Below are 17,367 nucleotides of genomic sequence, written 5' to 3'. Positions count from 1 at the left end.
TTTGCTTTCCTCTTGTAAAATCTGAGCTTTAATTCTTTAAAACTTCTTTCCAGAAACAACTCTGACTTGTCTGTGTCTCCAGTGTTTCTCAGCCATTGATAGTTACTTGTGGCTTCTCTGACTGAACTACCTGTCTGACTCCATTTTCTTCCTGCCTGCCATAGTAATTATTAATAATGACCTTTGCAGATATTTTTTTCTCTTTTTCTTTGTTGGGTTTTCTTGGTTATTGTTGATCTAGATAGCTTTTATTCATTTAAATTGTTCCCTGGTAATTACCTATTTATCTAATTAACTATTTGGAGAGTTCTTACTATACCTTACTACTGGTTATAATGGATTTTCTTTTACTACTGGTTATAATGGATTTTCTTAAGCATTCTACCTCTGATCCAAAATGCTGTTTCCTGATACCTCAAATAGGTATGACTATCTCCAAAAATCAGATATAACTTCAAAGGACAATGATTTGTCACCCCTGGAGATATTCAAAATCATAGGAAATGTATTCTAAAAGTCAACAAGAAAATCCAAAAATGTACAGAATATTTAGTTTACTTAAGAGAATATTCTGAAAGGAAAAATACTCAAGTAAATATATAATCCAGTAAAGTTTGTTAATGTATTCTAAAAGTCAACAAGAAAATCCAAAAATGTACAGAATGTTTAGTTTACTTAAGAGAGTATTCTGAAAGGAAAAACACTTAAGTAAATATATAATCCAGTAAAGTTTGTTAAAAATAAAAATAGTCATTGTATGACAAATGTAAAAAAATATTGTGAAAGACACTGACAATATCAACCAAATGCTGGATGGAAGGGTTCGTGGAAAACGTGGCATTCTGGACAGAAATTTACAAACCTTGAACAGTAAAAAGAGAAAGAGAAAATATTCCAAAAAGAACCAATATGAGGATATACATAAAAGTAGAAATAGGAAGGAACTGCTTAGGAAATAAAGATAACGGTCAACTGAAACCATGCCATTAGTGCATTAGAGTAGCGGGAAATAAAGTTGGAAAACTAGGATGTCAAGCTGTCTAAAAATTTAAATACAAGGGTAAAAATATTAGAAATGAGAGAGGAAAATCAGGTAAGAGGCAACTGCAATCATGCAGGTGAAAGTCAAGGCAGTCTGGGAAAAAAAACTGACGTTTGGTTTTACACTGGTTTAGTTGTAGCTGGCAGTGGAAGGTTTAATTAGAACAGTCCACTAAGTAATTATATAAGAAAAACTGGAATTAAGAAGAAAATAAATAACTGGAGTTCTAAATTTGTGTCATTTGGATGTAGGTAGGACTGGAAGAGTAAAGAAAATGGAGAACTAGAAGCAATCTTAAGGAATGCCAACACGTAGAGGATGAAAGAAAGAAGTGAAAGCTAACAGACGAGACCAAAAAAGATCTAAGTATTCTTTGGTGACATAAATTTCTCTACTAAAGGTATATGGATTTATTTTGGAGGAAAATTTTTATCACCTCTCTCCATTTCCTGACACATAATTAATACCATCACTAAATCAACTTATATACTCATTACCACTATTTAACACCAGTCTTCAATGTTGTGAAAAAATATACCACAGTTTATTTTTAATTAATAAAAGTTTCTCCTACAGAATAAACACTCAAGAGTTATGATTACCTTCCAAACAAAGCTGAATGAAATTTCTGCAAGCTTTAGGAGCTTCTTTTGACCATAACTCTATGTCGATATCTCCAGCTGTAGTTTTCAATAAAACCTGTAGAAAGAATATTAAGCCATTATACTACATTATCATTTTGCTTAATAATCAGTTGAATGGCTGGTCACCTTATTGCATTCACTAGTGAGTTCTCAGTATTAAAATAAAAATTCGAAACTTTATGTGGTTTGCAATACTCAACAAAATTTTAAATATTCACTAAAGCTCACTGTACATTTATGCCTTTCAACATATTTCTAGAAATAATTTAGGATTTAAAGGAAAAACGGCATAAATTTTTTTTCAATGACAGAAAAACTTCTCATTCATTTAAAAAAGCCAGTAACTCAAACTTGTTACACTTAAAGTTTCTCACTACATAACTTCCATTAAAATTGGTGTGGCAAATTAAGGAGTTAGAGAACAATGAACTGAAATCAACCTGTCTGGACAACTCATTTAAAACAACCCAAACTCCTGGAGTCCAGAACAGGAACTAGGCCTTGTAATTCTGCATAGCTTAATGTAATACCAAGATACATCTCAGACTATGGTGGGCTGATAATTAAAAAGTATTGGTAGAGTACCTTCAGAGTCAGAAGGGGAAGAAAAAGGAACTTTTTTAGGTTGGGGGGAGCCGGGCAGTGCATGGTCCAGGAATCAAGCCCGGGTCTCCCACATGGAAGGCAAGCATTCTACCACTGAACCACCCATGCACCCAAAAAGGAACTATTAAACTTTCCCATCTGGAAAACCCTCGGTACCCTCTCAACTACTGGGGACTCCCAAGAAAATAGGCCGATCCCTTGATTTTGATGTTTGCCCTTATGAAACTTATTTCTGTAGTAGAGAAGCTAAGTCTACCTATAACAAGGCCTGAGAGTTGCTTCCAGGAAATCTCTTTTACTGGTCAGATGTGGCCTTGCTCTCTAAGCCCAACTCTGTAAGGAAAATCATTATCCTCCCTTCCACATGAGATTTGACATTCAAGGGTCAAATGTGGAACATGACTCTGGGGGATGAATCTGGCTCTTGAAAACATGGGGTGTGATTCCTGGGGATGAGTCTGGCCCTGGTACCATGAGATCAACATCATCTTCTTGACCAAAAGAGGGGAAAGAAGTGTAATAAAATAAGGAAGGCATCAGTGGCTAAGAGATGAGACAGAAGCTATTCTGTAGGCTACTCTTATGAAAGCTTGGGTTAGATAGTGCTAATTGCCATGGTTTGCTAAACCCCAACCAACATCACTCCTGTTAACTCTTAAGTTTCATGAATTAAGTCTGCTTTCCTGGAACCTATAATTTCCTGGAACCTATAATTTCTAGAGGGTTCCTAGGCCAGATAAATCCTGAAATCCAGAAGGACCAACCTCTCCAAGATTATCAAATAATTACATCCCCCACTCTTTAGTATAGACACCCCTTCTCCACATGAATAAGTCTGAACAGGCATTGCCTAAGGATCCCTATAAATTGGGAGAATGATCAAAGGAGAAGGAAGGGTTGTAACAGAGAAAATAAGATGTAACAAATGAATATGACTGCTGAATCACTATATCGATATTTCTAGCCTCCAATATTTTAGAGTAGCTAGAAGGAAAAATCTGAAAAAGTGGAAAGGTAACCCATAACAAACGCTGAAAACTGTTCTGTAACTACTTGTTGAAGTGTACTTTGAAAACTATTGCTTTTTCTTTCTTTTCTTCATATATACATTTCACAATAAAAAATGTTTTTTAAAAAGAGAACAACGAACCCATTAAATTCTGATAAGACAACTTTACAACTACCCTTTTACAAAGAAAACATCTACTTTCTCATTTAAAATCATGTCATTCCTAATTAACCAAGAAATATTCTTCATCTAATTCTGTTTCTTAATAATTACCATCCATGTAAAATAATCTCACAACCTCCTTTCCCAGCTCACAAAATGTTCACTCTTTAATGAAACAGCCATCTCCCACAATCAGAACTTGTTTGGTACCCACACGAGGAAACAGCTTATAAATGTTTTACAACCAGAAATGACGAAAAAGAATGTTAGGCTCTAAATTTGAACACTGTGACGTAGATGGAGTACAATTTCTCCATCCCTCCTTCCCCCCAACCCTTGGCCCATGTACCAAAGTAGATCAGTGTCAATAAGCTATGACCATTGTAATCATTTAGAATATTCTTACAAACAAATATTTTTTAAATAAGATGGATTTTCATGGCAAATCAGTATCGATACATCACACTTTTCATTTTCCAAAACTCAATTTACCTGATTTCCACAAATATACATTTTTTGGAACTGGAAGAAAGCTTAAACATCATTCACTTAGATCCCCAATTTTTATGGATGGCTCAGAGAGGTAAACTGTCCAGAGCCAGAGAGCTTATTAATGGCAAAACAGGAAAGCACTTCATTTTCCTCCTTCCCTGACCGTGTTAGTTTGAAAGTGTTGTGTACCCCATAAAAGTCATGTCCTTTAATCCTGATTCAATACTATAGGGTGGAAACCCTCTCGATTAGATTACCTCCACAGAGATGTGGCTCTCCCAATCGTAGGTGTGGCCTTTTGATTAGAAGGAGATGTGACTGCCCATTCAGGATGGGTCTTGGTTAGTTTACTGGAGTCCCTTAGAAGAGGAAACATTTTTGAGAATGCTCAGACCAGAGCCAGTGCAGATGCTTGGAGAAAGTTGCTTCACAGCTGACAGACCCAACATTACACCCAGACGTTTGGAGATGGAGGGCCCAGCAGACGTCACTGTGTGCCTTCCCATGAGATGCTAAGCAAGCCAGAACCCAGAGTTATGTCCGCGAAGAGCTAAGTGAAGCCCACAGAAGCCAAGTGAAGAACTCCACAGGAAAAAGAGGCTGAAAGCAACAGAGCCTAGGAGCAAGGGATGAGCAGACACCAGACACGTGCCTTACCAGCTAGAAGAGGTGTTCTGGATAGCATCAGCCTTTCTTGAGTGCAGGTAACCTCTTGTTGGTTTGTTAATTTGGACATTTTCACTGTTTTAGAAATGCAATTTTGTAACTTACTAAATTCCCTTTTTAAAAGCCGTTCCAGGACCCCAACTAGGACCATTCCATCCAATCTTAAAGAATGCCTAGGGCAATACATAAGATTCCACAAGGGTTCCATGGACTAGAATAACTTTCCAGAAACCTACAACCTCCACATTACATATTACCTCCATATTACACAATTTAAAAAGTTAAAAAATAAAAATAAAAAAAAAGAAAGCCGTTCCAGGGAAGTGCAAGGGTAGTTCAGTGGTAGAATTCTCGCCTGCCATGTGGGAGCCCTGGGTTCGATTCCCAGCCTATGTACTTCGTAAAAAACAAACAAACAGGCCAAAACAAACAAAGACCAAACAAACAAACAAAAATTCAACAAATGGTGCTGCAATAATGGGACACTCTCATGGAAAAAAATAATGAAATGTGACCCCACCACACAGCATACAAAAAAAAAAAAAAAGTTTCATTTCCATTTCTGGTATATTGTATTCCGGCAGCTAAACAAAGTAATACACTGACTAATGTGCTTCTATTTTTAAATATTGTCTCCCTACCTATATGCATTTTCTTTATCTATACATACACACACGCAGACGCAGATACGTGATATGCATATCACGGGGAATTTTGTACGCAACGTTTTTTGGGGGTGGGTGCATGGGCCAGGAATCGAACCTGGGTCTCCTCACGGGTTCGTGAGGAGTCTACCACTGGATCACCCATGCACCCCAACTAGTGTGCTTTTTGTTTGTTTGTTTTTGCCTGGGCAAGCACCGGGAATCAAACCCCGGTCTCCCGCATGGCAAGCAAGAACTCTGTCTGTTGAGCCACTGTGGCCACCCCCAACTGGTGTGCTGTTGCTACAAAACGTTGCCTTTCATCTTTTTTTCTGAAGCTCAGATTATGTTGCCATAAATTTATATAACACTGATGAATTTTTGTATCTTTTTAGGGTTTACTGACTACACAGCTCTCCTACAACTCTGCTTCAACACCCATGGGAATGAAAACACACTGTGGTAACTTTTTAAATGGTTTTCTTCAACCCTAAAAAATACAAAAGATTTAGAAATGCAAAAGCCCATGATTTTCTCAATTCACTATACACTCCCTCTACAAAAAGGGAACACTTACTGAAAGTTTTCCATGTGTCAGTTTCTGTGCTACACACTTTACATATCTTATCCCATTTAATCTTCACCTACAAAGCAGTTATAATTACTCCCACTTTACTTATGAAGAAACAGAGACTCAGATAAAAGAACTGCATCTAAGATCACACAGTGACTGACTTGAGCCAAAGGCCACCTGACCATAAAGCCCAGGCATTTTCTGTGACATCATACTGCCTCCAGAAATTCTCCATAAATCCCATACTATTCAGGAGAAAAGTCCATCAAATCCTAGGGCCCTGCTGCTATATGTCTCAAGAGAAATCCTGAGCTCCAGGCTACAGCTAATTTGAATATGAATCAGTGCCTAAGTCAAAGACAAACATACACTGGCTACCTGCTAACAAAGCCTTCCCCAAACATGCACTGGCTACATGTGAACTTGGCTTGGCAAGAAACAAAGCCTAAAAGAGATACTTCATATTGGATGGTAACAAACCATCACTCTCCCAGGAAGTATATATTTGGGATGTAAACTCAAAGGCTCGGTAACTCCCTCCAATTCAGATTATATATAGTAACCACACTGTACAACCTCTTCTGATTTTCCATGAGGCTTCATGTATATCCCAACCTTGCAGCACACCTAAAAGACTGTCCTTCCCTACTTCAATATCCCCTTCTATATTTGAAATAAAGCACTTCTGGTAAAAAGAACCTAGAAATGTCTTCCACACCTTGTAACCCTTAAGCAATGACCTTCAAACTTTATGTGATTATGCATCCCTATTAGCGATAAAAAAGAAAAAACCTGGAGGTGGGGAGGAACGTGCTAAGGGTACAAACCCAATCAGTGTATATTTAAATATGTGAGTACTACTATATCACCCTAGCATGTATATTATAAAAGTCACAAAAAATATGAATTTTAAAGTATGACATTAAAAAACTATTTTTAAACCATTTTTAATTTTACTTATTAACAGTACAATTATAGCTTTACCAATATATATATATATATAATCCACAAACCATAAAATTTACCCCCTTAAAGTATACAATTCAGTGGTTTTTAGTATATTCAGAGTTGTACAATCACTGCGACTGTCTGATTCAGATGTGATCACCACATAAAGAAGCACTATACCCATCAGCAGTCACTCCCCATTTTTCCTACCTGCAGCCCCTGGTAACCACTTACCTACTTTCTATAGATTTCACAATTCTGGGCATTTCATATAAATGGAATCACACAATATGTGGTCTTTTGTGTCTGACTGCTTTCATTTAAGATAATGTTGCTTTTAAATTGAAGAGTTCTGTCTTCCTGTTCAAGATGCATAGATTTTAAATGTCTTGAAAATCATGATGGCTTTATACTCTCATTAATAAATATTCAAGGCACAATATAAACCTAAGACAACTTCACCATTAACAATAATAAATAAAAATCCATATTTAAATGGTTTTCATGATAATTTCTAATTTTCAAGACTTCCCATGCTGAGGTGTCAGCTCCATCATTTTCTTACTCTTTTCTTTCATGTATGTGATTAATACTATATTCAATATGAAATTTGAAGGACTGGTTTAGTTAATCTAGATACCACCATCTGTAAATCCATTTAGCTAGGCATTAGGAAAAATTACATCATCATGATATACAGTTAACGAATGACTGTACTTATATGTTCTTTTGCATGTAAAAAATATTACATTTAAACAAATAAAAAAGGAAATAAATACAAATAAAAGAATGTCGACTTTTTCTCTATGTATAGACTGCTTAGAACAGCACCTAACAGGACAACAAATCTTCAGAAAATGGTAACCATTATTGCTGCAAGTACTCTTCTTACACATTTTGTTTGTTTTGTTTTGTTTTGCTACAGGGAACATTTACCTAGCAAAAAGAATGTGTAAATAAATGGTCACCTTGCCTACAAAGGTTTCTTCATTTTTTCACTGATAAACTACTGAAGAAGGCACATGGATCGCCCTCCTTTGGCCATAGATTTCCTTGGCAATAGTATTTGTCAGTTCTCAGTGATTCTTTTTGTTAAAGCTGCCAAATAAAACAATATTTCAATAATAACATGTTTCTTAAGAACATATATATGTTAATATACAATTTAGAATAAAGTATCAGAATATGTGGAAATTTCAAATTCAGTGGATCATCCCCTATGCTTTCAGGAAATTTCTATTAGGTGCTACATTTCTGTGTGAGGGTTATAGTTCATTTAGGGACAACAGCCAAGGGTCAACCATTGGTGCAATTCTCAGCTATTTGTCAATTATGCTTCCCAAGCTGATTTGATGTTCTTTGAAGAGAAGAATTTTTTTCCCATTGATTCTGGATATCTCTGTAATGCTTTCAGAAACCAATGCACCATTAAACAGCACAGGTATGAAACAAACATTTACTGAGCAGACTTGTCATTACAGGTGCTTTAAATTCCTGCAAGACCAAAATTCTTGCCACACTCTCTACAGTACACTTTAGTTGCCACACTTCCTACAGTATAGAACTTCAGGGCTTCAATCTCTTCAATAATCCTTATGTTGTTAAAGTTCCCAAATTGTTTTTGGACAAAACTTGGGCCCTGCCTGAGGTTCTCCCTCAGTCCACTACTGTCCAAAAGATTAACATTATTCACCACAGTATGCAATTACGTGTTTATTTGCATGATTATTTGGTCAACACATATGTCACCAAGGTAACTCCATGATGACAGGGACAATGCTGTTTTTTCTTTCTGTTGTATCCCTAAAACCTTGCATAGAGCCTGGTATGTGTTCGGTGCTCAAAAAATATTTGTTGATGAATAAATGGTTTTCTATTTAGGCATGTAACCTTGTTAAGCTTTTCATCTATATGACCATGCTAAGTCTTCCTCAAAAAAGCAAGTCAGCCTGCACTTAACCAGTCACAGTCTACTTAAACCCACCGACGCTTAATACTTCTCAGAAGCTAAGAGAAATAACATTCATTCATTTATGCAATACATATTTGAACTCCTACTATGCATCAAGCACTGTTCTAAGTACAGTGAACAAAGCAAAATCTCTGCTCTCAGAGAACTTGCATTCTCTGAGGGAAGGGGATGCACGATAAACAAGAAAATAAGTACTACAGAAAAATAGGTTCAGGGGGCCAGGGAATGCAGGGATGCAGGGCATGACTACTATATGCTATGTCATAGAAGGTGTCTTTGTCAGGGTTCTGTAGGGAAACAGAACCAAAAGGACGTATCTGTTGAGATATATACTATGAGATTTTTATAAAAATTGTCTTATACAACTGTGGGGATGCATAAGTCCAAATTCCAAAGGGCAGGTCACAAGCCAGGAAATCTGGGGAAGGTTTTTGATGAATTCTCTGGGGGAACCTTGGAATTCTACTCGGCTGGCTGAAGTGGAGATAGAAATTCTTCTGACTGCTGAAGTCATCACGTCATCTTTTAAAGTCTTGAACTGATTGGATGATATATCTCTCAGTGTGAAGGCCATCTCCTCAGTTGACTGTAGATGTCATCAGCCATAGATGCAATCAATTTACTGATGATTTACGTCCACAAAACGGCCTCACAGGAACCATCAGGATGGTGCTTGCTTAACCAAATAGCCGGACACCACCCTCTGGCCAAGCTGACACATGAACCAACCATCACGGAGGGCAAATAGGAAAGGCCTCTTTTTTAGGATGACATTTGAGCAGGCAGAAGAACAAACCAAGGAGAAGAGCAAGTGTGAAGCCTCTGCCTGGCAAGATGGGTAATTTATTCAATCTTCTGCCAGGTTTTATCACCTGGGGGTAATATCATCCCCAAGAAACATTTGGAAAAACGAGGGGATAGTTATTTGGGGTTTTGACAATGACATGGGGGAAAGGGAGAATGCTAATCTGGAGTGCCCAGGAGAAGGTCAAACAACAAAGAATTAATTCTGCCCATAATTCCCCTTAAAATATTTGCCAAGGATATTTCATTACAGAAACTTTTTGTACGTTTACAAATTGCTCTCATTATATTACCAAATGACCATCAATAGAAGATTGCATAAGTAATTTATGATACAGTCATGCAACAGAACTGTACTGTAGGCAAATTTCGTTTACCCTAATCAAACCACATACTTTAAGTCCCACTATTTTCTTCATAATATTTCACATATGATATAGACTAGGTCTCAGTTCAAGAATGCAAATGACACTAATCCCATCGTTAACTTCTCTGCCTCATACTGCATACAAACACCGTGGATGGGAATTGACGTACCTTGACCACCAAATCGATCAGGACCCTAACCTCCCATTCAAATATGGGAACACTCCCCATTCTCCACTTTCTCTGACTGGCAATTATCTCGTGTTTTAATTTCAGCTCCAAGAAGCTTTTCCTAACTTTTCCAGCGGCTCACTCCTCAGTACTGCCATAGAACAATGATTCTGTTTCCACAAGGATGCCTACTAGACGTATATGGAAGCTTTTTCTTTAGGGCTTGTCTTGTAAACTTAACTATGCGCTCTTCCAGGGCAGTAACTAGGCCTACCCATCTCTGCATCCCCAGCGCCTAGCACAGCACCCGTGCACAGCAAGAACTCAACAAATGATTGCAGAACGGATGCGAAAAGGAGAGCTCTCCAAGCCAAGAAAATAATATGTTAAATTTCATATTTTGCTTCTAAAACCCTAAGACCCTCGTAAACGCCTGCACGAGTTGGGTCGGGGGCAGAAGGCCCCGCGGCGAGGGCAATGGAGGAACTCTCCACCCAAGCTCTTGGTTTTCCAATCCATGCTATGAGTGTTCAGTACGGCTTTCGACGCCTCGTCCCGAGACAGGGGGACGACGACACTCCCTGTGGCCTCTTCCATCCCGAACACCTCAGAGCCCTCCTAGTGGGAGAGGGCTCGCTTCCGGGAGCCCAGAGGCCCCAGGTGAGGCGCTCACCTTCCCGTTCGTGGGAGGCTCCTGGATGTAGATGTTGCTCATCCTTGTCGGTGCTCAGGGCTCTACTTCGAAGTCCGCAAAACTCCGGTCAACGAACGCTACCGCGGAGGAGTTCACGCTCCCTGGAGGAGGCGGTCGCGGAGAGCTCCAGTAAGCCGAGGCCCTGAAAGACAGCGACGCCGCGCCCTGGGCCCGCCAACCTAGCCGCTCACGCATGCCGCCATGTTGCTCCCGGACCCGAACACCGCTAACCCCGATAAGGGGGATTCCGATATCCTCCAGGGAAGGAGAAAAGAGTCTTCAGCGTCTATAGCGTAAAGTTATTCGTATTTAAAAAGTTAAAGAACCATCTTGAGTCTTCGTGGTGTTCACTTTCGCCACACACCTGTGTCGGTCACACACACGCACCCCTCAGGAGTTGGCTGTAATGGTTCAGGCCAAATGTTCGCTGCACCGTGACTCGCCCGGAAACCACAGCGGCGACGCCTTGGTTCCGCCGTCGCCAGGGGCTTAGCGGCCCTTCCGGGCCTCTCGCGGAGCTTCGGCGGCGCTGCGGCGAGGGCGAGGCCGCTTCGGCCGGGCGTTGTCCCCGCGCCGGCGGGACGCGCGCACCCTTGACCCCCTGTTGCCAGCACCATGGCAATCCCAGGTGAGGACGGCCTGCCGGGCTCGGACGGGAGCGGGAGCGGGGAGGGGGCGGTTGGGATGGGAGAGGACGATGCCGGGCGCCTTCGGGCGGAGGCGCCGCGCCGCCGCTGGGTTGCGGGGCTCGGGGGCAGCAAGTGCCGGCTCCCAGCCCCACGCTGAGAGCGGGCGGAAGCCGTCTCCCCGCCGCGGACAGGCGTCTTCCCCGCAGAAACGCTGGGGGGGAAAGGAGGAGGAAGGGCAGCCCGTGGAGGCCCGAAGGGGTGGCAGGCCTCGGCCGTCGCTTCGGGGTGGCTTAGAGATGCCATTCGAATGGGCGCGCGTGGCGACCCCGCGGGTCCCGGGCGTGGTGGCGGGCGTGGGGTCGGGCCCTGCGGGCGCCCGGGGCTCCCCCTCCAGCGCTTCCGCTTGCCTGTGGCCGCAGACCGTTCCCTTTGCTCTTCTGGGCCTCGTTGGGTCAGAGGAGGCGCTTGGGTGAATCCTGTCGGTTTCTTCCCCGTGTCAGGTTCTGTGTGTAAAGGGTGCTCATTGCCACCCGTGAACCCTGCAGTCCGAGTGCTTCGGAGCCTTCCCCGCCCACAGCTGCTGTCTGCCTTAGACGTCCAGCGGGGGTGAGCATCTCCTGAGACTGGCCTGTGCCACAGCGTTCAGTGCAGGAGATGTATGCAGAAATACACGCCCTCTGCCCCCCGCTTGGAGGTTAACAATGCACTTGAGCATAGGATTCTGAGAAGTGCTGTGGTTCAGAAGCGTTTGTCCTGTGGCAGCCTTGTCCTGAAGTGTGTTCTGCGGACAGCTGTTACGGTACAGCTGTGCTTTTCTGCTGGCTTGCGGCTTTGAGAGGAACACATACTGAGCTGTGAGAGAGGAAAAATGCACACATTCATACACTGACAGCTTTACTGCCTGTCAGGTGTCAGGCACTGTGGTGGGCATTGGGGATAAAACGGTGTTTTAGTTTGCTAATACTGCCAGAATGCAATACACCAAAAATGGATTGGTTTTTATAAAGGGGATTTATTGAGTTACAAGTTTAGAGGTCTAAGGCCATTAAAAATTTACAAACTAAGGCATCCAAAGAAAGATACCCTGACTCAAGATAGGCCTGGAAGACCTCTGTCAGCTGGGAAAGCATATGCTTGGTGTCTGCTGGTCCTTTGGCTTCTGTTTTCAAACTGCTTCCCTGGGGCGTTTTCTTCCTGCATCTCCAGATGTCTCTGTCTGTGTCGGCTCTAAGCTTTTCCCAAAATGGCTCCCTCTTAAAAGGACCCCAGTAAGCCCAGTAAGACCTACCTTGAGTGGGCAGAGATGCATCTCCTTGGAAACAACTTAATCAAAAAGATCCCACCCAAACAATAGGTCTGCCCCCACAAGATTGAATTAGAAAGAAGAACATGGGTTTCCTGGGGTACAAAACCATTTCAGTGGTAAGCAAGAAAGACATGGACCCTTTTACACAAAACCTACAGTTTAACAGGGAGAGAAAAAATAGTACTAGAAAGTAAGACAAGTACAGAACCTTAGGGAGCATCTAGGAGTTGCACAGATGACTTTCCCAGAGGAGTCCAGAGAGTTGCTGAAGAGGGGGATGGAGGGAAACATGCAATCAAAGGGACTTTATGTAATGGACCAGTGAGAAGAAGGATGAAAGAGGTTCACTGGGCGCTATGGATGGAACTCTAAGGACAAATGGGAGAGAAGTGAGAAATGAGCTAGAAAGATAATAACAATAGCTATTATTTGCTGACCATTTACTATGTGTCAGATAGTGTTCCAGACACTGTGTCAAGTGGTTTGTTATTTTTTCTCATTTAACATTCACAACCGCACTATGAGATACATACTGTTATCCCGTTTTTACAGAGGATGAAATTGAGGGACAAAGAAGTCAAGTGATTTGCCTGTTGTGAGACAGCTGGATGGAGCTAGATCAGATTGGCTTCTTTAGACCCCATGCTCTTATCCATTTGCCATGCTATATTAACTTAAAAGGTGACTTCCAGCTCTTGAACAAATTTGTAAGCCATGACAAGGAGTTTAGACTTTATCCTAAGGGTGTTTGGAGATCATTTATGTGTTTTTAAACAGATTCATGATTTGAAGGGATCATTTTGGCTGCACAATAGAGGGGAGATAGTTTGAGGCATTCACCAGTTAGGAATAATTCTGGTGAATTGCAATGACTCCTCACTGAAGTATGGTGTCAATAGGAGTGGAGAGAAGCAGACAGATTGGAGATACGTTTTTGGAGGCAGCGTCACTAGGAAGTGTGATTTATCTAGAAATCACTGTTAGACATTTGGGCAGGGCCATTTACTGATGTAGGCAACATTGGAGAAGGAGCAGGTTTTAAGGGGGAGGATTATAACTTCAGTTTGGGGCGTGTTGATAATGGGAGTATCCAGCAGTCATTTAGTGATATAAATTTTAGGTTAGCAAAGAAGCTGAGGTAAGAGGCAATGATTTTGGTGTCATTCAGTGCCACCCAAATGTCTGTATTAAATAGGTGTTAAGGCCATGAGAGTAGAAGTCTGCTCAGGAGAAATGTGTAGAGTGTGAAAGGTAAGCCTGTGACTGAAGCCTGGGGAAGATCACTATTTAAGAGACCAGGAGAGAAAGAAAGGCTGCACAGCTGATTGCTCAGACATCTTCATAAGCCACATCAGCCCTGTTGATCCATGGGAAGACAGTTGTTAAAGATTGACACAGTTATATCTAAAGTTGGCTGATGTCACCACTGATTTCACTAGTTGAGCTGCATGCTGTTGGCACTCAGAAAGATACAATGTTACAGTCTGTGGCCACAGTTGTATCTAAAGTTGGCCTGATGTCACCATTGATTTCATGAACTGAACTACATGCTATTGGCACTCAGAAAGACACAATGTTACAGTATGTGGCCTCATAAAAATTAAGTCTAGTAATGAAAATGCACTGGTTAAGACAGGGGACAAAAGTGATTTTTTTTCAACACCCTTATTGAAATCCCTTACACTTAGACCAAGGTTATAGACCTGTTAACCTTCTTCTCAATTTAAAATAATGCTTCCAAGTGTAATAATCTTAAATTGTGCCATTAAGCTAGATGGCAAGACATAAACTGTTTAAACCCAGCAAAAATTGAGATAATGCGCGTGACAGCATTGTAAAAGTACAATGGAAGTGCCATTTGAAAATACAGGTATAGAAAAAATTAAGATAATTTCTTGCATGATCGATCCATATAGTGTATTAAAGGAAAATAGGGGTCTATCAGAAACCTTCTGAAGTGATCATTGAGAACATATATTATTTTATTTTTAGTTATAATGCTGGTATAGATTTAGCATGGTATTTCTCAGGATGCTCCGGCTAGTGATTATTACAAGCACTGACTGTCAAATAATGAGGCTACTTTTCACAAACCACACATCAAAATCGGTGTCCTTGGTTTTATGCTCACCTGATTCAGCCTATTTTTCCATAGCATTATATATAAGCTTACTCAATTTATATGTAGATAAACAAGCCATGTTGAAGTAAGCCTTGAAGCCTCTGGCCAGGGTTGAACTTTTTAGATATCTTAGATTTGGTTCAACGGATTTCAGAAACACTGGCAAGAAATATTTTTAAAGTATGTGGTGGAGGTCGGAGGGCAGGATTTCACACACAAATCTAGACTTTTGCTCACCTTTGAAAAAGTAAAGATTCTGACAATACTATACCCACATTCTGACACTGCAGTAACTGATGAGAGATGACAGGCCCCTTTTGGCTGGACTTGCCATTGTTCAGTTTGCCACAGCACGAACTCGTCTTTGACCTTCCTCACTCATTTGTGTTACCTTGGTAGTGAATTTGTATATAGTAGTTAAATCATGAGCGCTGGAACCAATCTGCCTGCACCACCATTTATATATGGTAATCTTGGGGAGGTTATATAACCTATCTGTGCCTGAATTTCACCATATGTAAAATGGAGATAACAGTCCCTGACTTTAAGATTTATTATTAGAATTAAGTGAATTAGTGCATATGAGGTGTTAAGAGCAGGCCAGGCACTTAGGTAGTGTACGTTGAACTAAGTTGCCGTCATAGCTATCTACCAGACTCCTGAAGGCATTTCAGTTTGCAGCCCCTGTTTTAAAGCAATGCTGGAATTTTTATGTTCTGAATTAGGGAAAGGGGAAAACGTTAAATTCTGCTGTTTCCACTTACAGCAGTTGTTGAAATTATTTATGGCATTCATGTCAATGATTTGCCATTTTCCACAAAGAGCCTATACCACAAAAAGACCTGGCACAATTGGCAATGTTCTACTGATGTGATTTGCACATAAAGACAATTTTTTTCTCTCCAGTGAAATCTGTGGAGTAAGAAAGTGAATGTTCTATAGCCAAATTAACATTTTAGTTTAGCATGTCAAAGTCAATCAAATTCTTACAACACATGACGATAACATCTTAGTAATATAAAAATTCTGAATTACACTAATCTAATTTCTTTTCACTCCTTTAAACTGTATTATAGGTCATTTCTTTTCTCTTATAGTCCATCTGCTTATTCCTATTGAAATAATTTTCCTAAATCATATAACTGACCCTTTCATTCCTGGGAGGCAGGAACTTAGTTCTTGACCCAAATCTGTGAAATTTTTACTTCTCTTCAAGCCACTTAACCTTTCTGAGGCGCTGTTTCCTTATTTCTAAAAATAAAAGAATTGATGACTAAAATTTCTTTCACTTGTAAAATGTTATAATGCCATGCCTCTCTGTCTCTGCGAGAATGAGGTGCACACGCCTAAGCAAGGCCAGATTGTTATTTCTGCCCATTATTCCCACCAGTCCCCTCAGGCATTGTGCGTCCTTGTCGCCGTCTCGCCTGGAGAACCATTCCCTTAGCTTCTCATGCACTTTGCTGTCTCATGCCTTTGTTACCAATGTCTCTCCTTTACTGCCCAAATCCACCTGTGGGAAGCTTCTCCTGAACTCTCAACTGGAAGTCTTCCCTGCTACTTCTTTCTGCTTTTTTAATAAAGCTGTACAACCTTTGTGACACCCGCACATTTTAGCTTCTGTGGGTATGTTATCCTAGAAAACCTAGTGTATTATAGCTTCCTTTAGTGTTGGGACTTACTTGATTCCTATTTATCACTTCACAAACATCTAGTTCAGGTATAGCCATGATAAGTAGAAAAATATTTAGTGGGTTGATCGCTAAATTACTACTGGGTAGAGTTTAGTATTAAAGTAAACAGACTAAACTGAACATCAATCTTGATTCTGTTTCATTAGATAATAAATCTTCTCTGTGATTCTTTTCTTAAACTGATAATATTTATAGCTTGTTTTCTCCACAGTAAATTTGTATTTTGTGAGAGAAGTGAACCAAAAGCTTTATACATTTACTGAAATATTAGCTCTTGCATATCAGTAGTTTAAACAACTTTTGATGATTATTATCCCTGCTTTTGGGAGTCAAATTATCATGAAGACTTTTTTTTTTTTTTAGTTTTTAATTTTACTGACTTATATGCAAGTCAGAATTTCCCATTTTAACACATTTAAATGTACAATACAGTGGCATTAGATTCGCAGTATTGTGCTCCATTACCAACAACCATTGCCTCAAAGAAAGGCTACATCCACTAAGCAGTAGCACGCATTCCCCTCCCTCTCTGCCCCTGGTAGTCTGGAATTTGCTTATTCTATGTATTTCATGAATATACAAATACACAAAGCCACAATAATCCAAACAGTATGGAATTGACATAAAAAAAATTCCATACTTTTTGGATTATTGTGGCTTTGTAGTAACTTTTGAAATCAGGAAATGTGAGACCTCCAACTTTTGATATTTTCCATTATTAGTTTGGCTATTTGGGGCCCCTTCAGTATTCCTGTGAATTTTTTTTTTAATTTTTTATTAATTAAAAAAAATTACAAGAAACACAAACATTCCCAACACATA

General features: G+C 40.3%; 2 protein-coding genes across 5 annotated transcripts in view; one reads left to right on the top strand and one right to left on the bottom strand.

Moving 5' to 3' along the window:
• CWC27 (CWC27 spliceosome associated cyclophilin) overlaps window positions 1-11,259 on the bottom strand; it is a 328,826-nt gene extending 317,567 nt beyond the window's left edge. Inside the window, exons 1-2 of one of the 4 annotated variants that reach the window (XM_077117299.1) lie at window positions 10,774-11,259; window positions 1,645-1,741 (exon numbers count right to left, since the gene is read on the bottom strand). In XM_077117299.1, coding sequence (XP_076973414.1) covers window positions 1,645-1,741; window positions 10,774-10,815 — 139 coding nt within the window. In that variant the 5' untranslated portion in view covers window positions 10,816-11,259. The remainder of the gene's footprint in view (window positions 1-1,644; window positions 1,742-10,773) is intronic. The other 3 variants (XM_077117298.1, XM_077117296.1, XM_077117297.1) reach the window with 3 other exon arrangements.
• A 38-nt stretch (window positions 11,260-11,297) lies between these two features.
• Window positions 11,298-17,367, top strand: part of SREK1IP1 (SREK1 interacting protein 1) — a 57,999-nt gene continuing 51,929 nt past the window's right edge. Inside the window, exon 1 of the mRNA XM_077117301.1 lies at window positions 11,298-11,422. Coding sequence (XP_076973416.1) covers window positions 11,410-11,422 — 13 coding nt within the window. The 5' untranslated portion in view covers window positions 11,298-11,409. The remainder of the gene's footprint in view (window positions 11,423-17,367) is intronic.

This window comes from Tamandua tetradactyla, chromosome 9 (genome assembly GCF_023851605.1).
Source record: "Tamandua tetradactyla isolate mTamTet1 chromosome 9, mTamTet1.pri, whole genome shotgun sequence".
Taxonomy (NCBI): Eukaryota; Metazoa; Chordata; class Mammalia; order Pilosa; family Myrmecophagidae; genus Tamandua; species Tamandua tetradactyla.
The sequence above is the reverse complement of the archived record's forward strand: the minus strand, read 5'-3'. Positions and strand labels throughout refer to the sequence as shown.